Source organism: Scomber scombrus, chromosome 21, assembly GCF_963691925.1.
Source record: "Scomber scombrus chromosome 21, fScoSco1.1, whole genome shotgun sequence".
NCBI classification, from domain to species: domain Eukaryota; kingdom Metazoa; phylum Chordata; class Actinopteri; order Scombriformes; family Scombridae; genus Scomber; species Scomber scombrus.
This window is the reverse complement of record NC_084990.1, coordinates 6,089,402-6,114,126: the sequence shown is the minus strand read 5'-3', so window position 1 is coordinate 6,114,126 and position 24,725 is coordinate 6,089,402. Positions and strand designations below refer to the sequence as shown.

The window sequence follows — 24,725 nt, the reverse complement described above, 5'->3', positions numbered from 1 at the left end:
ACGAGCTCTGCTGGGACTCCTACAGGGACTGACCCGGCCTCTCCAATTACACAGAAAACCCCTGATCAGAAAAATGATGCTCATTATTGACGCCTGAGTCACCGGGTTTACTGCTGGGATGGTAAACCTGCAGGGATGGAGGGAGGGAGAGGTAGAAACAGGTGGATAGAAAGAGAGATGGAAAGATGGAGAAAAGGTGAGAATGGAGAGAGTTACAGGGCAGTGACATGGAATAGAAGAGGTATGATGTAGGTAAGGAGAAATATGTATAGTAGATAGATAGAGAACCTCAGTGTGGAACAGAATCTGAGCTGCAACAGCAGAGCGACACAGCCGGATTTAGCAGAGGGAGTGTGTGGGTGGTAGGAAGTCAGCGTGTTGTCAAAAAACGTGAGGGAACACTGTCCAGAGCAGAAAGAATCAGGGATGGAGTGCACGAGAGGCAAAAAAAAGAAAAAAAAAGCAGGTCTTTCACTCCACCGTTAATTCACTGCAAACTGTAGGAGGGCTGCCGACACAAATCTCTCCACTTCCTGTTTGACTCAACGCTCTCGAATCCAAATATATTTTTCAACCCTTATTCCAAGGAAGGATGTTGTTAAGCACCCTTTGTCATTTTTGAAATGGCCTGCTTAGCATTCACACCCACTAGCAAACCTCTCAGCCACATGGTTTCTATACTGTAGCTACTGTTGGGTTTCCAGTGCCTTGCTCAAGAGCACATTATTGGTAGAAATGTCTAACCCAACCTAACCCTAAAAAGCCTCCCAAATCTTTCAAATTTACCGCCCAATCATTTATTTTTTACAACTAACCCACAGCGCTGCTTTACATCTTTTTACAATGACTCTATTTCAACCATCCTTCATAAAGCTGTGTAACTAATAAGAGAAATAAAACAAAGGCTGCACTCAGTAGTCTGTAATGTAATGTGAGGCATATTACTGTAAATCTACCATTTATTATTATTATTATTAATATAAAATTTTCATTCAACTGTAAAAAAAAAAAAAAAAAAAAAAGGTGTTATAGCATCCGCAGGCAAGTGTGTAATTGGATCAAATAAATAAATGAGACGTGCACTCGTCCCTGTGAGTGTGTTATATTAGCCGGTGTGAATGGTTGTAAATTGAGAGGCACTTGGGATGGTACTCCTATCAACCAGTCTATTGAATACAATACCCGACGGTGACGCTCCTATCAGCTGTGAAAACTGATGTTGCGCTGCCACTTGTTGTAGAAGAGCTTTGATCCACATAAGCACATAGTGATTGTACTGTCAAGATGTCTGACCTTGTCCTTGTCTCTCTCTCTCTCTCTCTCTCTCTCTCTCTCTCTCTCTCTCTCTCTTGTCTCAGGTATGCGTATTCTGGTGACCCTGCTGCTGGACACCCTGCCCATGCTGGGTAACGTGCTGCTGCTCTGCTTCTTCGTCTTCTTCATATTTGGTATCGTGGGCGTCCAGCTGTGGGCCGGCCTGCTCAGAAACCGCTGCTTTGTGGAAGACAACTTCTCTTTGTGAGTTCTACGCTTCACCGTGTCAATATGTTGTTGAGTTTTTATGGTTTCGGTACTCATATCTGTTTGGTTCCGCTAAATGTCAACTACATGGTGAGTATTGTGAAGGTTGGATATTGGCTGCAATGTCACCAGTGTCCCAATATAATATATGAATTAGTTGACAAATCGTGTAGTTGATCACTTAACCTTCTTATTCTAATTACATTGTACTATGTTTTTGTCAAAAAATGTTTTTTAAAAAAGGTGGCATTAAAGAATGTGACATTTTGGTTGTTAGGTAAGAAGATACATTCCACTCACTCATGGGAATATGAGGCTACAGCCAGCAGCTGATTGGCTTAGCTTAGCTTAGCTTAGCTTAGCTTAGCATAAAGACCGGAAACAAGGGGAAACAGGTCTTTTTAGCTCTTTGAACTCTTTGAGCTAATCTAATCTAACTGCCAGCTGGTGGTAGCATCATATTTGCTATACGCACATGAAATTGGTATCAGTCTTCTCATCTAATTCAGCAAGAAATAAGCAAAGTATAAGTATATTTCCTTATTTTTTCAGATACATTTTAACAGTGCTCTCTTTCACAACGTTTCTTATTTTTCATTGTACTCAAAGTAATTGCTTGGATTCCAAAAAGTGGCAATATCTCTAAAAATAAGTAAGAATGAGTACAATGCATTTATGGCAATAAAGGTTGTAAATAAACCTTACAGACAAAGATCCAAAATATCCATCACAGTTTCCAGACCAGTCAGCTTTGACTTACTGAGCTTGCTATAGGTGTATGCACAATTTCCAATGAGGAGTGATCAATGCAAAGTGAAGAGAACAACCAAAATGCTCACTTTTGGTATGAAATTGGTTAAATGAAGTGGTAGATACTCTGGATAAACATGTTTACCATCTGTCAGATTGCTGCACTGCTCATTTATTGCCCTGTCTGAATTCACCAATCGCAGCGGTTACTTCAGTGAGTATGATGTTATAAGACCTATGAAAAAAAGAGCAAAATTTCAATAAACTAGATTTATCGGTCAAAAGAAAGCACTGTGTATACTCTCAATTTAAAAAATAAGTCTCCTGGCACTGCCCTTCAAATTCTTCTTCATTTAATTTCTTCTATATTTAAGGTGACAGGATTTATTTATTCCTTTACTTTCTTATTAGAGCTGAGATAAACAACACAGATGAGACTGCAGGTAGTACTACAGGAGGTCAAGGTAAATCTAGGAGTAAACCTTGACCCCAGAACATGAAACTAGGTCATGCACTAAAGTCAATGAGGTTAGCGATTATAGAGTCTCATCACAGTGATGAATGGGAGAGAAACGGGCGCTGGAATAATGAGAAAGACCCCCATGCTGCAGCCCATGGTATATGGAACATGGGCACCGATGACTTATTCATGTCCCCCCGTGTCATCCTGGGTTCATTACTCTCTATAGGATTTATGACATCTCACAGCTGTAATTTAAAGTCATGCATAATGACAGTGGTGAGCTGGTGTATTTTTTTTTTTTGTCATCATCATCAATTTTTCGACATTCTTCTTGTGTCCGGAAGGTCTGTTTTACTGCGTCAGATGAATGGCATTTAAGTCTGGCTGTAGTCTTTGTCCAAAGCCATAAACATAGCTGATTAACACCTGTTTCCATTTATCATGAACTCATATTGCTGATACATATTTTAGTGCTTTGGCAAAGGAGCAGCTGTTAACTGATAACTGGGTTGACAGTCACTTTTTATTAGGCTGATTGAGAATATGTGAGAGGAGCCGGTAGGAACCACATCCAATGCGTCATGTCAGGGTGTGATAAATCCATCGTGTACCATACTGAGCTCATCGGACCAACAAGTGTTCTTGTGTGAAACAGCTTTTAAGAATATAGAAATGAATAAGAGTATGCAAGGTTGTCCCGAAGTGTGAAAGGACTGGTCTGTACCTACAAAGAGATTGAAGCCACTGTGCAATTAATACAGCCTGCCAGCTGATTGTGTGTTGACAGACCAGCCTGATGTCATCAGACACACACCAGTTATCCCAGACAGAGAATAGCTGTGTAAAAGATGTGCTAAAAGGCGTTACAGCAGGCAAACACACTTGTAGGCTCACCTGACAAAATACACACAAGGGTCTCCCCGGCCATTTGGCCCCAGGTTTGTAAACACAATTACAGCTGGCTTCGCTGATTAGTTCCTCCTATCTATTTGAAGGGGTGTTAATCAGTGGAAGCAGCTGCTGTAGTCTTCGCATGGAATTAAAAACCTGCAGACATTTTGGCTTCAGTGTTAAGCTGCTTAAAATTCTACCCGATGTACGCCAAAACTCTAAAAGGAGAAGAGACAGCACTTAATTTTCACTGCTTCAGCCCCTGGTAGCCGAGGTAGGCACCAACACATTAAAGTGAAAACAAAACAGGTACAGTTTTATAGTGATGGATGATGGCAAAAATGGAAAAGGGACACACTGTCTTGTGTAAATTCCAGAAAAATACCTCAGTGAAGATACGCATGTACACCTGCAAGATGTGATTAAGCTTTTAATACTTTTCTGTCCTCGTGCCCAGATGTTTTGTAGCCGCTCAAAAGTATAATGTACATTAATTAGCTTAGTATTGAGGAGATGCATCTTAATAATTCAAATGCAGTTTCTCTCACTGTTTCGGCAGCTAAGTGCAGCCCAAAACACTATAGAGGAGAAGCCTGCAATGCACACAGTTGAAAGCACATGTTAAAGCATAAGAAGTGATTTATAGCAAATATAATGTAGCTGTGAGCAGATGTGCTGTATGTGTTTATTCATGTATTTGTAGACAACTATAATTTCAGCTGTGGTCACCCCTAACTGAATGCTGGGATATAAACAAAGAATGACAATATAGCTAAAATAATATGTATATTAATATACACTTATTATATGTACTTATAGTGTGTTACAAACCATTTATCGACTGTTTATATACTGCTCGTAAATGTTAAGTAGGGGGCCTGAAAGTGTTATGTAAGTGTTCTGATAGAAGGACTAACACATTTTTCCCCTGTTCAGTTGAGTTGAATACACTGTGTACACTGTGACATTACTGAGTGGGTTGCTGACACAATGGCTCTCCTCCAAAATTGCCTCACAGAAAAACTTTTCAGTGTTTTCTGTCACAAAAGTAAACTCGCTACACCAAACCAGGGGGCATGTTTGTCGTTTTCAGCTTGTGGTCCCATCTTCTTCACTCTGTCAGGTCATGTGATGATGGTGTCTTTAGAGAAACTGACTGAAGAGAATCTCAAAAGAAAGTGGCAGCTGTTTTTGAAAAGTTACAGTACTGCTTAAAGAGGAATATATGATGAACTCTCTGCAAAATATACTTGAATATTCCTGATAATGCTCAAAAAGAACAATCCTATGCTGTTTTTCACATTTGAAACATAAACATCTTTCACTTTGTCTAGTCTCAGGAGTCATACAAGCCAACAACCCTTCAATATCCTCTCCTTTATCCCCCTCTCCAAAAGTCCTCTGTCCATGGAGCTGGATAAATACTACCACACTGAAAATGACGACGAGAATCCCTTCATCTGCTCGCAGCCCAGAGAGAATGGCAGGAGGGACTGCCACTCGGTGCCCAAGCTGTACGAGGAGGGACTCATCCAGTGCAACCTGGACATGTACTCTTACAACAGCACTGACAACACCACCTGCGTCAACTGGAACCAGTACTACACCAACTGCTCCGCTGGTCCAGTCAACCCCTTCAAGGGCGCCATCAACTTTGACAACATCTGCTACGCCTGGATCGCCATCTTTCAGGTAAGGCAGCTAATCAAGTTACGGATTATGTCAGATTATTCCGATATCTATACAGTAGGGTTTGACTGAAAGTAAGGCTGTAATACAAGATGGAGACGAAGGGGGTGGGGGGGGCTAATTGCCCCAGAGGCCGGTGTATCAGAGAAATGGGTCTTTACAGGATTAGCAGGTCGCCACAACTCCACGGCCAGACTGCAGTCTCATTTTTCCACACGCATTTGTTTGCTATCTCCACTTCATCTCAAAAGCCGTTTTGTCCGAGTGTTCATTCACTGTTCAGCTGAAGGGGGTGGGTGGGGTGTAATTTTGGAAGACGAAAGCCAGATTGGAGATGAGTTCTCCCATACGTCTGGCTGCTGCATGTGTGGGGTAAATCACACAAGAGAAACATTGGGGATTAGTTTTCTGCTGAGTCTTGGTATTTGGAACATTCTGGACTGTGAAATATGGTCTATTTTAATCCCTAGTTTGCTTTCTATCTTTTTTGTTGTTGTTGTCTGATCTGTTTTCTATCTGCGTTCCTCTATAGGTGATCACTCTCGAGGGCTGGGTGGACATCATGTACTTTGTGATGGATGCTCACTCTTTCTACAACTTCATCTACTTCATCCTGCTCATCATTGTAAGTGCCAAGAACTGTGCGTGTATGCCTGCTGACTGCAGAACGAGTTGGTCAGTCAGGAGAACGATGCATGTGTGTGTTGTGAGTGCGTGAACAACAGTGACACCTTCCCCTTTCCTTGTCCTTAGATCGGCTCATTCTTCATGATCAACCTGTGCCTGGTCGTCATCGCCACACAGTTCTCGGAGACCAAGCAGAGGGAGAGCCAGCTGATGAAGGAGCAGCGGGTGCGCTTCTTGTCCAACGCCAGCACTCTGGCCTCCCTCTCTGAGCCCGGCTCCTGCTACGACGAACTGCTCAAGTACCTGGTCCACATCGTCCGCAAGGGGTTTAAACAGGTGGCCCACATCTTCAGGTTCTTAGCTCGCCGTGCGGGGTTCAACATCGCCGCCTCGCCCCCTGCCACGGAAGCCAATCGCGGCCACAGCCAGAGAAGGAGGAGGAAGTCCTCTAGGCAGGGGTCGGTGTCAGTCCATCACATGGTGCACCATCATCACCACCACCACTACCACCACTACCACCTGGGGAATGGCAGCATAAGGGGAAGAGGGAGCATCAGGTGTCCAGAGGGTAGGGATGTGGAGGCTGGTTCTCATAACAACAACGGAGGGGCTCTTGTGGGGACCACTTGCACCGGGCACCTCGCTTTGGCCCCGCCACTGCCTTCAGTGATAGCAGCAACCTCCGACACAAACCTGGCCACCTTGTCCAATCCTGCTGCGACAGCTGCTGATTCATCCTCAGCTCTCAGCGTATTCCACTTAGACTCTCTCCGCTGTACCCCCTCGCCCACAAACCTGGGCCCAATCTCAGGCCCGTTCTCCCTGACCCCAACTCCTGTGTCCAGATCTATGAAGAGGAACTCTGTGCCCTTTGCTGCTCCGGGTCCTAAGAACTACCCCACACTGCAGGCCAGAGCGCTAGCAGAGTCCAGACGAGGGAGTGTTGCAACTAGCACTCTGACAAATATCAGCTTCAACCTCAATATCCCACCCGTGCCCCTGGAGAGAGGGCCGCAGAGCCTGGTGGAAACACAAACTCCTACAGGTAGATACATAAACACACCAACAGGGATGAGGTCACAGATATATGATAGATACAGATATATATTTAAAGACTTGGAAAGCTTTAGTTCCTCTGAGTCAGCTGTGGTGGATAGTGTTTGCTTTGCTGAGCATTCCTATTAGGTAAGATACTGGAAGGCACGATGGGGTTTGTAAATAACAAGAGTATCCCATTCAGTCAGAATCACTGTTTAATTTCCATATCAGTGTTGAAGCAAATCAAATGACACACCACTGGAAGTGTTCCCTTTTCTGCAATCACCTATTTGGTGGAGAACGGTATCAATTTGTTGTGATTAAGGCTCAAACTATAACGCTGTCCAGAGTGAGGTTTTTTTTTTTTTTAATGAGAGACAGAAAGCATTGTTATTACAGTCAATAAATGTTAGTCCTTCGTTCGTAGTTGGCAGCCAGCTTTTTCTTACTCCAGCCAACTTCTAAAAGGCAGTGGACTCAGCAAAAGTCAGGCCAGGTCTGCTCAGGTTGTACAGATGGTGGAAATGCTGGCTGCCAGCTAGCCGGGCCACAGCACAGCCTGTGGAGACGAGGCATTACTCATACAGCACGAACTCCCCATCACCGTCGAACACACTCCCACTGATACACACGCAACTGTCAAAAAATGTTGTTCACCACAACAGATCTCTTTCATTTGATTTGACAATGTGTCTAAACCACTTCGTTTCTCTAATGTATCACAATCACGCACGTTTTACTCCAATTCCCCCTCTCTCTTCGTCTCAGTTTAACCATCTGACCTTTCTCTCTCGGCTGCAGCCCAGATCTCCTGCCAGCTGTCGGCTCGTGACCTGAGCACCACCAGCAGCGCCATGGACACGGCCGCATTGACATTGGACCCCGAGAGTTGCCCTTACTGCGCTAAGGCCCTGGCCAATGAGTCAGAGGGCGGCTTCGAGGGCAACGAGACCCCCGGAGACTCCGACAGCGAGGGCATATACGAGTTCACCCAGGACCTCCACCACAGGGACAGGCAAGACGGCCGGCAGCTCAAGAAGAAGCAGCGCAGGCTGGGCAAAACCGCTGCGAAGGTTGTTCACTTCTGGAGGCTGGTGTGCGACACGTTCAGGAAGATCGTGGACAGCAAGTATTTTGGACGAGGGATTATGATCGCCATCCTGATCAACACTCTGAGCATGGGGATCGAGTACCATGAGCAGGTGAGTTCCATTGTGTGGGTGTTTAAAGTCAAATGCAGCTGTTGGATAGTAGTACCCTTGAATGCCTCCACAAAGTCCCCAATGGGAATACACCACAGCGCATATTGGACAGTCAGATGAGAGGCAATGAAAGATTGTGGGAAGGTATTACTTGAAGTTATAGATCCTCCGCTAATGTGTGTCACTGTGTACGATTGTGTAAGCTACACTGCTCCCACAGGCACAACTGGAATTCCTGATGTCTCTCTCTGGTCTCGTTTGTTTACACGAGCGTAATTACAGCCATGTGAGAGAGAAAACGGAAAGAGAGAGAGTTTGAAAGACAGAGGATACAATGAGAGAGAGTGAAAAGAGGGGTGATTTAACGGGTGAGGAAGGACCAACAACATCTGACAGAGATTTTCTCGCGTTTTCTTTCATTCTCAATCTGCAGTTTGTTTCTTTTTACTCCCGTTCTACTCTCTTTGACCCCGTCTACTCCTGATATTAACATGCAATCTGTAAAGAAAAAAGGCATTGGGAATTGTGAAAGCACACTCTTCAGAAAAATATCCTCCCTGTTAGATCAAAGGTTGACGAACTTTAACTCTCCAAAAAGCTACATGTGACCCGTTCCTCTGGAAAAAAGGAGTAATTACTAACAATTAATAACAGCATAATTAATAACAGCAACATCACATCAGAGTCATGTTAAGCTCTACTTGCCAGCAAAGGAATGTCACACAACGTTGCCAGTTCCTTCAAAAGGTTCTTGGCAAAGCACAATAGTAGTATATAAAAGTATTTTGTAAGAGACAGAAAGGGTTCGAATTGAATTTTATGAGCGCAAATATCAAGAATCCATGTTTTCACAATGCAGATGTCGAGTGTTCCTACTTACATGAATGAAATCTTGCCAAATGCAGGTTCAAGCTCTGAGTTGTGTATGATGTTTCAGGCTATTGTGTTGTGTCTTTGGCATGTGAGATTTATTATATAGTTATATAACACAAGTAAGTATTGTGTTGGTTTGTCTGTGTGTGTGTGTGTGTGTGTGTGTGTGTGTGTGTGTGTGTGTGTGTGTGTGTGTGTGTGTGTGTGTGTGTGTGTGTGTGTGTGTGTGTGTGTGTTGGTAGGTGTGTAGCAGGAGATTGAAGGCGTGCCAGCTTTTACGGGGTTACTTTCGGTCCCTGACCCAGTGCCTATAAACATATCCAGATGCCAAACATCTTCAGCACACATACACACAGGAAGTTTTATAGCTTTCTAGTCCCCACCTTTGTTCCATCCCATCCATTCCATTTTTCTGACTCCACTCCTTCTCCTCCTGCTCTTGCTTCTCTTTTTTCCTACTTTCTTTGTGTTTTTCAGCTCCTTCTTCCCCCTTTCCTCCTTTGTTGCCTTTATTCCTCGTTGTTCTCCACCCATTCTTGTTTCATTTTGTTTTTATACCCTTCATCTTCCTCCTCTTTACTCTCTCTGTGTCATTCTCTCTGTCTTTCTCTCTCTCTTTCAAGTGCTCTTTCCTAGTATGGGTAAAATTGATCCCTCCAGTCTCCAAACAGGCTGCTGAAACTTTACTGAGACGGTTCATTGATAGTGAGCCCATTGACATCCAATTGACATAAGGATCACTGAGGATTCTCTTTCTCTGTGTAATTATGTCCATATGGAGGACAAGCTGGCTTTCAATTTCCATACATCTTCTAGCCAAGTTTACTGCTGGAGTTTCACTCTAGTCTGTATCCTGTGCAACTGTCACTGTTGAAATCAGGTGGAGGCAAGGAAATGTGCTGTAGTCTCACCAACTGTGCTTCACACTTTAAAGATTGATTAAAGTCATAATTTCTCCATTCATCCTTTTTTTTTATTGATAAATCAGCAATAATATTCCAAGCATGTTTAACATTTTACCTTAAACCTAAAACTACCTGTGTGTACAGCTTTAAACTGTGTTCCCAAAGCAAAGAATGGATTTCTTTGATCCCATGATAGTGGCATCTAGTGTCTTTTTTCCCAACCTTGCAGACAGACTGATATGCAAATGTATATTTTTTTAAATTAATATTAAGTTGATTTAAAGCTGGAGTGCAGTATATTTGTCTCCCTCTTCTGGTAATGAGAGTAATTACAAAAACACTGTTGACACATGCTTACGTTAAAGGCTCCGCTCGAGCCTAGTCCATCCCTACGGTTACAGCTGTAACACGGTGGATACAATTATATATCATATAACTCCTGCAAAATAATCAGAATCTGATCTATTTGGTTTTGATTTTGAAAGTCATGAAGATCTGCACAATTAAATTATTTTATCCTTGTTGAAGTTAGCAGAGAGCTAAATGGAAGTTAGCCGGCTTGGCTGGCAGAAGTCTTTTAGAAATAGCTTTATTACATTATCACTGAAACAGAATCAGAGAACCTGACTGTTAGATAAGGTAGATAGAAACAAATGACCTAAAAATATCACTAAACATTACTTTAACTAGTTTCCCCTTCGGTCTTATTCTTTTTGGTAATGTACATACACAGTTTAGTTTAACCTACAATGAAATTTAACAGTTGCATTAATTTTCTTGTATCCTGCTTTAAAAAAAAAAAAACAGTTTTAAACCACACTTCATTAAAGTATGTAAACAAACAATCTAAAACACCAGAAAGTTCTTAAAGACCTCTGCAGTCTAAAAAACAATGAAAATTGATTCCATCATTTGGGCTTCCTCACCTTCCCAGTACGTCCTTAACGTTCATTGTCACCTTTTGTTAATTTTGCAGCAACAATAAAATGGTCCTTACATGTCAATCAGATTTCAGTCTAATCAGTGCAGCCACAGCTTGAGTGTTCATAAATCCAGGTCCACCTACATTTGCTATCTGTCTGAAAGTCGTAACACCAGTGGAGCCGAGAGAGTTTGACGGAGGCCCACTGTTTCACTGTCCTGTAAGTCCATTCTGGATACACTGATAAGAGACTCCTCCTGTAACTAGTACAGAAAGACTGATGGCCCCAAACATCTCTTCTTGAAAAGGTGCCAAGGATTAAACTCTCCCTTATAAAAATCAGGCAATGTGGACAGATGCAGGAACCTAAAATCCATTCAAAACAAAGCATTGTCAAGTACTAACTTATCTGTTCTTCTAAAATTGCTACTTCCAAACTCCTTCCACAATGGTTATTTAAAACCAGTCAGATAAATCTGTGCACATTAAAAATGAAAAGTTGCAGCTAGTGCAATTACGAGGGGTAACATGCCTTGTTCCCCTCTTTCTTTTGTAAATAAAGCGAGCACACTCTGAAGTACCCCATGTATCTTATCCTCCGAAACATCTACTGAGTAAATTGGAAGGTGGCTCCATACAAGCTAAACAATGCCATAGTACTGAAGCTACAAGATTATTGATGACTAAAGTTCTTCCTCTAAAAGATATCAGAGATAGCAGTCACTTGCAGCTTTTTAACCCTACTGTTATTTTCTCTATCGGGCTCTCCCACTTTCTCTTAACCATCTCTTCATCGCCAAGATAAACACCTAAATATTGTATATATGCTAATGCATAAAGCACTCCGGGCAGACTCCTATGTGTACTGTAAAGGGAGCACTCAGCCCTCCATTAATCGTGAGTACACCAGAGTTGGTCTAATGAAATAAGACCAAAGTCTGTGCCCAAAGAACTAGAGAGATCCAGAACTATGATGAGCAAATTTGGTCCAGATGAATTACTTCATCCATCACGTGCTTCAACCGGTTAGCCAGGGCCTTGGACAATATTTTATAATCCGAACAGAGGAGGGAGAGTGGACGCCAGTTTTTCATGTCCTGAAGGTCTCCTTTCCTTGGCAGCAGAGTTATCAGAACTCTTCTGCAGTTCAGAGGCAGATTTTCAATACCTTCATTGAAAACATTCATAAGATCTTAACCAAGTTCATTCCAAAAGGTCTTTAAGTCCATTGAAAGACTGTCAATGGCCGGGGCTTTTCTTCCATCCTAAAACCAGAGGCTCCTCCAGCTCAGGATGGTCATGTCTGGAAACTTTGAGTAAACCCTTATAGGAACGCTCAAACAGCCATTCATTCTCCGCATAGTCTGTTTTGTACAGCCCAGAGTAGAACTGCACTACCCGTCTACCCATCCATCAATTGACTGAAGGATGTGGATGTACCTGCTCAGTCCATTCCTCTTCTCCAATCCTTGGATCTGGTCAATGCTATGGAAATGTGAGTGGAATAGTACTCCCTGAGCTTTAGTGGCCAGTAGATCTGCTTACAAAGCTTTTATAGATTTGAGGAGTTCAACATGTTCCACTGTTACATAGAGATTAAGATATTTCCACTATTTCAATCTCTACAGCTCTCAATGATCTCGTAATATTCCTAGAGTGTAGAGCTGACAGCTGCTTGATTTTTATTCTTTCAGTCCCACAGTCCCACCACTGTCTTAAACAAATAAACATGATCTTTTCAAACCTATGAACCTTCCAGAAAAAAAAAATTCAAAACATCTTTTAAATTAGCATCACACAGTAAATTGATCTTGATGTTTGAAACAATAGAACATAAAACTTTCCCTAGTATGAGCTCAAATGTACTGTCTGTCTTCAGACTGTGCAATCTTTTCCAAACATCCGCTGAATCATGTGTTTTTATGACATTTTTAATTGCTCTTTGGAAGGCATCATGAGGTTTAAAATGATTCATGTCCAAATAATCATTTTGAGTGCAATTAAAATCAGCCTCTAAAAACCAAAAAAATCATCCGAACCACAACTAGTCAAAGTATCACTCAAAGTATTAATGAACTGGACTCTTTGTGAGCTGGCATTTGATGCATATACATTGATAACCACCATCAGTCTTCCCTTCTTTTATTGTTGCTTCTTTGTGCCTCTCTCCCCCACCCTCTTTTTCTCTCAACCCAACCAGTCAAGGCAGATGGCCGCCCACCTAGAGCCCGGTTTGGCTCAACGTTTCTTCCCATTAAAGGGTAGTTTTTACTTTCCGCTGTCTCCAAGTGCTTGCTCATGGGAGAATGTTGGGTCATTGTAAAATAAAGGTTCGGTCTAGACCTGCTCTACGCGGAGAGTGTCCTGAGATAACTTCTGTTATGATTTGCTGCTATATAAATGGAATTGACTGACTGACTGACATGCCCTCAATCACTTCTTTAAGCTCATAAGAAGTGAGCGGGAATTTTTTGGAGAAAGTCCTCCGGTTTCTGAGGTCAAAGAGCTTAAAAATGACTTACCTGTCCCTCTGACCACCAGTCAGTATCACTGAACCTGTCATTGTGTTTTTCCTGGGCAAACATCACATCATCCATCCTTTTCCTAATGTCTCCAGCTCCATTTAAGTTCAACAAAGCAATTTTAAAATCAGTCATCAAGGAAATAAAAAGGATATTTTCTTTAGTCTCTGCTCAGTTAAACCTCCTTTTCCTTCCAGTCACAGAGTCAAAAAAAGTATCCTTATCTGCAAGGTATCTTTCTACTTTCACCCCTTTGACATTTGTTTCTTTAAGAAACTGTTTTACCTTTTCAACCCTATAAGTCTGCTTATTCAGCTCATCTGGTGTCATTTCATCACTTTCACTGTCTGTGTTTAAAATACCTTTAACGCTGGCGTCACATACTCCACCGTTTTATCCTTCACAGTCTGTTTCTGCTTTTCTTTTCTGGCTGTAGGCTTCTTTGCTATTGAACCACTATTGTTGATCTCAGATTTTCTTTTCTGACGAGTGACAGTCAGACACCTTTCCTCATCCATCATGTCTACATCAGCACTTTATTCCAGGATTTCCTCTGGCCCAGCCTCAGCTTTTAGCTTTTACTGTCTTCCTCCTCCTCCTCCTCTTCATCCTCCTCCTCTTCATCCTCCTCCTCCTTCAATGTCTTCAACACCACCAACTGTCTCACTGCTCCGTTGAGACTCACCCGCCTCCTTTCCCTTGTCACTGATGATTTTACTGTTTGTTGCCTCTTTTTTTTCCTTTCACATCACATCTGTTTTCCCTACCTGTCTCCTCCTTCCCTTCTTTCATCTCAGGTGTGCCTCTTTCCTCCTTGTCTCTTTTACTGTCTTTCCAGCTTCTTTCCTGATGTTTCCTTTCAAGCAGTCCAATAAGAAAAAAGGTTGACCTGGACCAGTAGGTTTCTCCAGACATCTCTGATTACGTCCCTCTTTACCTCAGCCAAATCATTTCATAACGTCTGTCGCTGTAATTCAAAATCATAAATATAAGTCTCTTGTGAGTCACCACATGCTGAAGCAAAGGAGACTTACACCCAGACAGGACTTTCTTAAAGGGGAGACGGAGAGTTCTCTTTTCAATACCTAATCTCTTATGAAGGGGTGGACATTGGACAGAACCACTTTTTTGGCTGGTGAGGCCAAGCAAAGGCCAGTAAAGGCACAAACATGTCTTTCACGACAATGCCATTTGTGATGACGGTATTAGACTTCTCCACGTCATCCACAAAAATCACCACTGGTCTGGCGGCATGGTGGTGCAGTGGGTAGCACTGTCGCCACAGCAAAAGGGTTCTTGGTCCGAGCCTCTCAGGCAGCTGGAGACCTTCTGTGTGGAGATCACATGTTCTCTCCAGGTACTCCGTCTTCCAAAAACATGCAAGTTAGGTTAATTGGTCACCCTAAATTTCCCGTAGGTGTGAATGGTTGTCTGTCTACTCTATGTTCGCCCTGTGGTTGACTGGTGACCTCTCTAAGGTGTGCCAAGCCTCTTGCCCAGTGACAGCTGGGATTGGCTCCAGACTTCCCCCCGCCCCCCCCCCACCGCATCCCTCTAGGGGTTAAACGGTATGGAAGATAAGGTGTTCCGTTTATCCTGGCCACAGATTTGACATTGCCTCATAAATCCTCCACCAATGCAAACCCACACTCTTCTACCAAACAGGGGAATCACTGACAGATCTTAAGTCTGCATTTTCTCATCAGCCTGGTTAAATCCATGACGCCAAGCAAGGGAAATGCAGGCACAAAGTACATGAAACCAACAAACAAAAACAATAATAAACACACAAACAACTCCACACAGCATGAAACACAGAGACAAGTTTAGAAAGACTCACTCACTCTGTAGACCTACTTATTCCCCCTTAAAATATGGGCATGGCTATCAGGAACATAATGTCTTTCATTGGACATTTAATGTTAATTTGTCCTGTGCCTAGGCAAGGTGGGTGGATCATACAGTAGAAGCCTTAATTGGGGCATTAATCCTTAATCCATCCACCTCTTTAATAGACTGAGGTAAGAACATCTCATATATCAATTTCAGTCAAAGTTTGTGTTTTGGGAAAACGTTGCCTTTTAGAAGTGGTTCTCTGATTAGTATAACAGCTTATCGATCAAGTTGACCCATTTTCTAGCCCCCCCCCTGTTCTGTTAATGGATGATGCACACATTCACACACAATGGATGCGGTAGTATTTATTATTCAACTGCAAATAAGATTGTGGAGTTCTGACTGTGTCTTAAGGAGAGTTTGACAAGATAAAGCAACCACCCTGGAGAGAGAAACATGAGGAACACACACTTTTAACCCACACACTTCACCTGCAACCTGTTTGTAAAGGCCAGTCAATGTCTCTTCTAGAAATAATTACTTATAATGTGCTTATTAATCATGAATTATGTTCATTATAAACAGGATGGGTGTATCGGACAGGCACAAGGTTCCTGCACACAGTGTGTGTGTGAGTGTGTGTGTGTGTGTGTGTGTGTGTGTGTGTGTGTGTGTGTGTGTGTGTGTGTGTGTGTGTGTGTGTGTGTGTGTGTGTGTGTGTGTGTGTGTGTGTGTGTGTGTGTGTGTGTGTGTGTGTGTGTGTGTGTGTGTGTGTGTGTGTGTGTACCCTATATGACTGTTGCTTGTGGCTCCGATCAATAGAAATACCAAAGTCAATAAGGATTACTCTCCTGTGGCAGCACCTTCAACTGTAAATGACTTAAAGTCCTCCACTCAAAAATGTGTTTTACTTGTTGTGACTTTACTTTGATGTTTCAGCTCCACTGTGCAAAGTTTGACGTGAGAAGCTGTTTTCACATTCATCTGCTGAAAGTGGAAAGCTTCTCTGTGCTCATTGATAACCAGATTTTAAGGGCATACGAACATAATTTGTGACATCACAACTAGTTTAGAGGCTAATCCTGGTCCAATTTACACAAGTGTGATGTATAGACTTGAAGCCTCCAGTGCACAAATACTGATAAGTGTAGGAGTAGGAAAGAAGAATAGGAAACGTCTTATGTCCAGTATTTAAACTTTGGAAATGGGCAATATTTGCATGTTCATAGAGTCCGAATTTTTCAATAAGGGAGAAGGAATAATCGGAATTTCAAGGTTTTTAATAGTTATACGACAGTTTTTTTTAGGGGTAAACAAAGTACACATTATTCCAAGCAACATATTTTAAATATATTTAACAACATGTTAAGAGGGGATCTATGAACTTTGACTAATGTGTTCTATTTGATTACATTTGCAACACTTAGACATTCCCAGTTAATATACCTCTACAGTTTTTGGTGCATAATGATGATAGCTCGTCATATGTCCAGGAAGTTGATAACACATCATGTCACTTTCCCCACACATTTATGTTTATTCAGTGCTTCATACTGTACTATTGCACATTGTTGGTTTCCTTTAGACTTAAAATATGTGTTGAAAAGCATTTTATTCCACACACAGCCAATTTAAAAAAAATAAATAAATAGAGATCCATCTTTACATCAGTTTCTTCCCTGTATTTTGCTAGTGCATTGCATTGCTACGTTTAAAAAAAAAAAAAGATTTACTAACCCCAGCAACTGTTGATCAGTGGAATAGTGCCATTGACAGTAATGGGTATCACATGTACATGTGTGGGTTCATGTGCATGCTATCAGAAAACAATATACAAACAAAAAGAGAACAGCTTATTAAAACATTGAGTTTTTGTTTGGACAAACACCCCTCACAGATCCCCCACAGCTTAGAATGTTGCTTGAAAGTCCCTCTATCATTCTCCACATCTGCATCAACACGTTTATATGTGTTGGTCATCCACAATTCAGGAAACCACAGATACATGTAACTCCTGTTTCCACACCTATACTGGATAGAACAGCTTGTATTTCGAACCTGAAGCAAAACCTGGAGCAAACATGGAAATGAGTGATTCTAGTGCCTCTGAGTCTCCTTCACTGATGGTTCCTATGGAGTCATGGAGTCAGGAGTATGGAGTTCCTATGAACTACTAGCTTAGCTTATTTAAGGTTACCAAGGCAATAGAGAGTGACAGATTGAGGGATGTCAGTGAGTGATAGGGTGTCTGTAAATCAGCCCAAATATTGTAACACTGATCAATGTGGAGTGTATCAAGCAATGTCACCCGTTTTTTGTGGGCTAGTGGACAAAATTACTGTATTTTCCCTTAAAACCAGCACTAAACACTCTAAAATGGTATCAGAATCAATTGAATATGATTAACTAATTAAAAAAAAGTATATTTATTTGTCATTGTGCAGAATATTTACTCAATATTCTTAATAGTTACTAAATAGCAGTTTCAGTACTGTTGGCCATGACTCATGAGTTTTAAATCTTGCTCTCAGAAGGCCAAATATTGACTCTCAAGACATTCCCTGTAACTCCACACATATTCACACACACTCACTCACACATATACTGCACCTCTCACCAGACCAGACCTCTTCTCTTCTCTTTTCAAGCAGACAGACCATAACAGATACAGATACTGTGCATCCACAAGGGTCCTTCAAACACAGACAGGTTGTTACCCTGCGAACCGTCAGTGTGTACGGAGCTACAACTGTCTGAACCCTCACTGTCCATGACACACAACAGAACCCCACTGTCTGCCTCCCTATCTCTCCAACGCACACTTACAAAATACGTACGCACAAACACTCTGCGCTGCTCGGGAAATGGCGCGTGCGCGATCTCGCTCCGAGGGCGGGCGCGGCGAATGTAAACGCGTGTGCGACACAGACAAGGGGGGGGATAAAAAGATGATTGAATAGAGTGTTGGATAGGGATGACAAGAGTGTAAGGACTTGGAGGTGAAGGGATAGAAGGGGTGATGGGTGGAAGAGTGGAGGCGGATGGGTTTGGACGACTAAGGAGAAGGTGTCTGCTTTATCTCACCGTGCAGTTTAAGAGCGTTACCATTTATGGTGGAGCTGATGGAATAGTTGAGCATTTGCCAACTACGTGACACAGCCCATAGTCTATTTACTTGGGAAGGTCAACCTCTCTCTGGCTTTAGAATAAGAAACTTCCCTCTGTCTTTATGGCCACAGAGAGAACCCCTCTCTCTCTCTTTTCACCTCCCCATCGCCATCCACCTCCTGCATCCTTTTCCTGAAACTCCCCCATCAGTCTTCCCTCTCCCCTGGTGAGCAGTTCTGATGCCCAAAATAGTTTAAGGGGACGTTAGGAGGCATAGAAAAGGAATGTCAAGGGTAAAATGCACAGTTCCCATTTTGACCATTTTTGTTACAGTGGAAGCTTTTTAGCACTGACATGAGTATCGATTCAACGTGCAGCTGTTACATGAGCACAAAGTGATCCGGAGTCACCGCTGGGTCATTTGGTCTACATTTCCCACAGGCGCCGTTTTGACTTTATTAACCTTGAAAGCGATTCACTTGTAAAAAGAAAGTAGATGGAGTTAACCTTTGAACTTCTGCTGTAAATCAATGCTGTTCTCACTTTCTATGGATGGGAAGGGAAGGCATCAATATGTGATTAAAAAATACTTGTTCAATATCTTAGTTTAGTGTGTTAGCATGCACATTTTTGTTAACTATGAAACTCAGAGTAGAGCTGAGGCTGGTGGGAATGTCATTAGTTTAGCAGGTATTTTGTCATAAACCAAAATGAAAATTTGACCTGATGGTGGTGTTAAATGAAAGTGGTCAGAGGTCATCAAAGTCATTACACTTAATCCAGAGTGGGACTGTCTGAAACACATTTCATTAGAATCCATTTAATAGTTTTTTTTAAATAGTTTTTAATAGTGTTTTTAATAGTTTTAAAAGCACAAATGTGAAGCTCATAGTTGAGCTATTGGAAAAGTCATCGGATCACTAAAGTCATTAGCATTTATTGTCTGGAAACCATGAAGGAACAAACTTTCATGGGAATCTCTCTCCCCAGCTCGACCTAACAGCCCAGTCAAAGAACACAGCAGTAGTTATATTTGTTGTGAAGTACAGGGAGCTGCAGCACGGAGAGAATAAATATCCCCTATAAAGGTTGTTCTGTTTTGACTGAATGTTGTTGTGGATGATGATATCTGTTCTATATGTCTTAAGGTTCAGCTACTTTTTGTCTCTGTTTTATAAAAAAAAAAAGGATTTCAAGAAGTAAAGTTAGGTACAGTTATTGCAATGTGTGGAATTAAAATGAGTTTAAATGCATGGCTTGTTTCCATAGGATAAGAAAATGCACAATAGTGTAATTATGTGTATCTCAGTCTAGATGCACACACATTTTCGTCTCCCAATGCCAAACCCAGAAAGACAGTGGAAAGACCCTCTCACAGTGCTTCTTGCTCCAACCATAGACAATATTTATTCAGCTTTTATCGTGCCCTGCCTGAGGAATGCAGAGTTGGCATCTGAAAACGCTGGCCTCCCTCCAAGACAGGGCCTAAGAAAAGTGTTTTTCTAATTTGTACAATGGTGAGACATAAATGGTGAAACAACAGCTCCTGATCCTGGTTCATAGAGGGAAGGCTTTTCCAGCTCTCAAGGCCATGAAATCAAAAAAGGGAGAATCAATGAAGTGATCAGATGATGGATTCAGTTATTTCCTGGTTCAGTGAGATGTCAAATAACACGCTGCCTGTATTTAACACATTTTCTCCTTTACCTCCTGCTCTGGATGTGTAGTTTTATCCCCCTTCGAATTGTCGCTTCAAGAGTTGGTTTCAGCTTTTTCTGTGGTACTTAATACACTCAAGTAATCAGAAGGCATAGCGTGTTTGATATAATGAATACTAAACCATCTGCAGTTTGTTGATGTGATTGTGTAAGACATTGAGAATGGCAGAACTGATTTAAATTGGTCTATTTAAACCACACAAAATACAATTCTGACATTCTGACAGTTGGTTTGTGGCATACTCCCCTAATCAAGACGACTTAAGCAGGGCTATAGTGGTATACAAGTATACATTTGAATACAATTGTGTAGTATTAACTCCTGCATTAAAATATTTCATTTTATATCGTCATTTTCTTTCAATCTTAAATCAATTGCACCTCTTTACTTTCTCCATGCTTCTCTGTCTCCACTCTTGCATCCTACGTTTCTCCCTCGCTTCTGTTTCCTCTTTCTTCATCCCTATATATATTCACTCTGTGGAAATGTAACTCTCATGGCATTAGTACAGAAATAGCGGATTAACAACTCAACATAATGTCAGAATATACTGTAGGTCAGATCAGGTCTAGAGTACGTGTAAACAGTCAAACGGGGCTGCAAGTTAAGCACTTTATTTTGCCAAATATCCCAATTATTCCTACAGTATTTCAAAAGTTGTTTATTATACAGATGATATTGATGATTAGGTATTGTCAAAGTCCTAGGTGCTTGGACTCTGTAGGAAGATTTTCTTCCTGACTGAACCTTCACTAAGCTTTACATGTATAAATCCATGTTTTTTACTAGTTTACATGAAATCATAACATTGTGTTCTCCTTATAAAGAATCCTATGCTTTTTCTCCCAAATAGGTCAAATTAAAAGAATCATTAAGACATCATTTATTTATTGTAAGTAGTTTAGATATATGATTTATTTCCTAATTACATACACTATGACAGGATCTTGACAGTCAGATTATCAAGGTTTCTGTTAGGATAGAATATACCAGTATCGTCTGCAAATGAGATTAGATGCCAGTTAACAAACATGAGTTAGATCATTTAAATGAATTTGAAAACAGCACAGGCCCTGAAATTGAACCTTGTGGAACAACAGATTTAATTGAAGAGGAGCTTTCTTAATCCATGGTAGGTGACAAACTGACTTAAACCATTAAGATAGCTACCATCCAAGGGAACTAGCGACCACGCCTATTCTCTGTAGCTTCTCTTCCAGCTTCCTGTTTAGTTCTTCCATCAAATCTGTTGTGGTGCTGATGTTGACTTTAAAAATCTACTCAGTCATCTGAGACAAATCATTGCCATTATTGTTATTAAATCACAACCAACGAACATTCATGGGGAGTGGGGTGTATCGCTCTCCATTTCACACTTGAAATTTCTTCTTCTGTACCATGTCCAACGAACGCACTTGATTACGCCGATACACACACACCCAAACACACCAGACTTGGTGCTGCATCATTGACAGTCTGGAGAGCAGCATCCCATTTGGATTAGATCACATCAGATTAGGTGACATTACATTAGCGCTAACCAGATTACACTATTCCTCATCTAACACACTTTACCTCCTAATGCTCCTCCAGCCTCATTACCCCAGGAAACAGCCATTGAAGGAAGCAATTAGAAAAGCAGGAGCGTCTTTCTCACTTAACACACTTGCACACACGGACACATTCATCTCCCTGTAGGTAGTACGCAAACCGTCATTGGCTATTAGTCAATTAAGAATTTTTCCCTGTTTGATAGGCTAATGCATGTGAATCTTTGGTGATGTTAGCATTTGAGCCTGTGTCTGGGTGTAGTTTTCTACCTCCGTGTCTTTTGTGTGTTTTCTTACGTGCGTTTCTATGTGTGAGAAAGGCTTTTATGGTCTCATTCTCTTGCAGTAATCTTGCATGATGTCTGAGGAATGTGTAATATACAAGCTGGAACAATAGCAGAGCAGAAACAGTGGGGGAAAAATAATGACCTGAACCTCAGTCTCAAGGCCAGATGTCTGCAGTCCAAGTCTCACCTCATAAAAACTGTACTTCTTGTTCTGGCTTATCAACCACATCTATTATAAAGCTGTGCGTATGTGTGCGTTTGCTTGCATGGCTATGAGCGCGAGTCTGTGCAGAGCTTTGTGTATACTGTATGTGTGCATACATGGTAATGGGTGTGGGAGTAGAGCTCACTGTGTGGGATTAGGTGTGTGGCCTGTGGATGTGTGAGTGCACATGGTTAATAGTGCAACTTCTGGGTACACCTCAATGTGTGTACGTGGCATTATTCGGTGGATGTGTTGACCCCTGCCTGTGTGCATTTCTACATAACTGTGTGTGAGGGTATTCATATGAAAGAACACACAAACATCTAAGTGTTCCATTTGTGTACCCTTTGAACCCCTCTTATTGCGTGTGCACGCGTGCCTATGAAGGATTTGTCGCCGCCGCCCTAGTCAGTGTACAAACGGATGGACACAATAAAGCCAGGGGATCAAACGAATAGATCTGTCTGTGTCTGTGAACCCACAGACAGACACAAGAGATACAGACAATGACAAAGAGGTGAGATGAAACAGAGAAAAGCTGTTTTTCAGGAAGCGGGATTCACTGGCAGGAGCTGTACCACAAGCTGTGGACAAATTATTCTTTTTTTAACAAGCAGCCAGCAGGGGAAAGTTGTCGCCTTCTTCTCTGTACATTTTCTCTACTGTCTTCACTCAACATTGCACATATATTGCATGATAGCGCTTAAATTAAACTGTGATGTAAAACAAGTCATTGCTTTTTCAGCTCCTCCATAAATCACAGTGATGTTCAGTTACCCAAAAACTGGCAACAGCACTATTTCCCCAATTATTTCCCCTTATTGTTCATTCTCTTCATCTCAGTTTGCTGTTCAGCTTAGAAGAACAGCGGAGGCAAATTTTCACTTTCTCATGCTACATTGTCACATCTCTGATTTACCTGATGAGAAACTGGATATTAATGATTTACTGATCACAGGAGAGGTGAATTGTGATTTTGAAGAGTAAGAAAGGAAAATAAGAAAGGAAAGGATACACTCTTTGTAACCATTAGTAAGGAGTAATGATATTTTTATGATTTTTTTAGTTTTTCAATTTATTATGGTATAAATATTACTTGAACAATGCCACTTGAGTTATTAGGAGGGCTTCCATTCAACCCTCATTCTTGTCATTTAGTATTTTTGTTGTTTAACACCACAATCAACATTCTCCCTCTATAAGGATAGGAACGGTAATGTTGGTCTGTGAGTTGGTTGGTCTACCACTTTGGTTCAGACTGATATACCTAAACAACTGCATTGTACATCTGTATTCCATTCATGGACCATAGAGGACGAAGCCTGCTGACTTTTTCTCCAATGCCTCCAGCATACATTTTGGCGGCTGTGGCTCAGGAGATACACCAATTGAAAGATCAGCAGTTCGATTCCATCCAGTCCACATGTCTATGTGTCCTTGGGCAAGATACTTAATCCCAAATTGCTCCTGATGGCTGTACCAACAGTATGTGAATGTCAGGCTCCTCCTGATGAGCAGGTTGGCACCCAGCGTTGTAGCCTCTGCCATCAGTGTATGAATGGGTGAATGTGACATGTTGTATAAAAGTGGTTTGAGTGGTCAGAAAGACTAGAAAAGTGCTATATAGGTACAGTCCATTTACCATTTTACTTGATATGTGTGATTGTGATTCATTGTGAAATATCTCAACAACTATTGGATTGATTGACATGGAATTTGGTACAAACATTCATATTCTTCTCAGCATGAACTGTAATAGCTACGGTAATCCCTTAAATTTGCATATAAGGCCATCAACGGGTTCAAATCATTTTTTTTATTTGTTCAATACCTTTTAACGGATAGCTATCCCAGTGACTTTACAGAGCTGCCACCATCGCTATATAGTCTTAGTGTTGTTTTTAACTTCCTTACAGAAATGATGTCATTGAGCACTTGTAAGCACCAACTATCGGGTTATTCTTTGATTGATTTATTTCAATCAACAGCAAATTACTGAGACTATCCTCACCAGAAAACCTACTACAACAGCAGTTTGTTTCAATGCTTAAATCGTCCTATGTTTCCATTGTGGTTGTACAAAATAATGGATCGGAAGTTGAAGTCTATTATAGCACCTACATTTACATATGGAGGTCTGGGTGGATGGTTGAGCATGCATATATCAGATTTTCATATTCCATTTCCTCCTCAAATGTAGTGTCAACAATGGTTTCTTTTAACCATGATCGGAGCCTTAACTTAACAACCATTACTAAAAATAATTTTTTGGTGCCCCGAACTTGTATTAACCTTAGATATGGCAGATCAGTTCACACTATAATTATATAAAGATCATACGGGTCATTTTGAAAGGAAATGAGAACTCATTTAGTGATTTAGGTATGAGCGCTGGTTAAAATTAGCAGCAATAACATGTGGGCTTGTTATGATAAGCCTGTTAAAATTCTGTTTCATAGCATAAGGATCTAAATTATGGTGCAACATTAGGCCTCGGTGTTGCTGGACCGTCTTTTTCTGCCTCGGGGGCCAATTGTAACATTCAGATCTTAAGGGAATAATGACTTAACACCAAGCAATAACTTGTAAGTGTTGACTTGTTTGAGCTGTCAAGGCT

General features: G+C 41.5%; 1 protein-coding gene across 1 annotated transcript in view; it reads left to right on the top strand.

Moving 5' to 3' along the window:
• Positions 1-24,725, top strand: part of cacna1g (calcium channel, voltage-dependent, T type, alpha 1G subunit) — a 265,597-nt gene that overhangs the window by 151,136 nt on the left and 89,736 nt on the right. Inside the window, exons 5-9 of the mRNA XM_062443135.1 lie at positions 1,359-1,518; positions 5,023-5,317; positions 5,847-5,939; positions 6,068-6,986; positions 7,781-8,181. Of these exons, the coding sequence (XP_062299119.1) occupies positions 1,359-1,518; positions 5,023-5,317; positions 5,847-5,939; positions 6,068-6,986; positions 7,781-8,181 (1,868 nt within the window). The remainder of the gene's footprint in view (positions 1-1,358; positions 1,519-5,022; positions 5,318-5,846; positions 5,940-6,067; positions 6,987-7,780; positions 8,182-24,725) is intronic.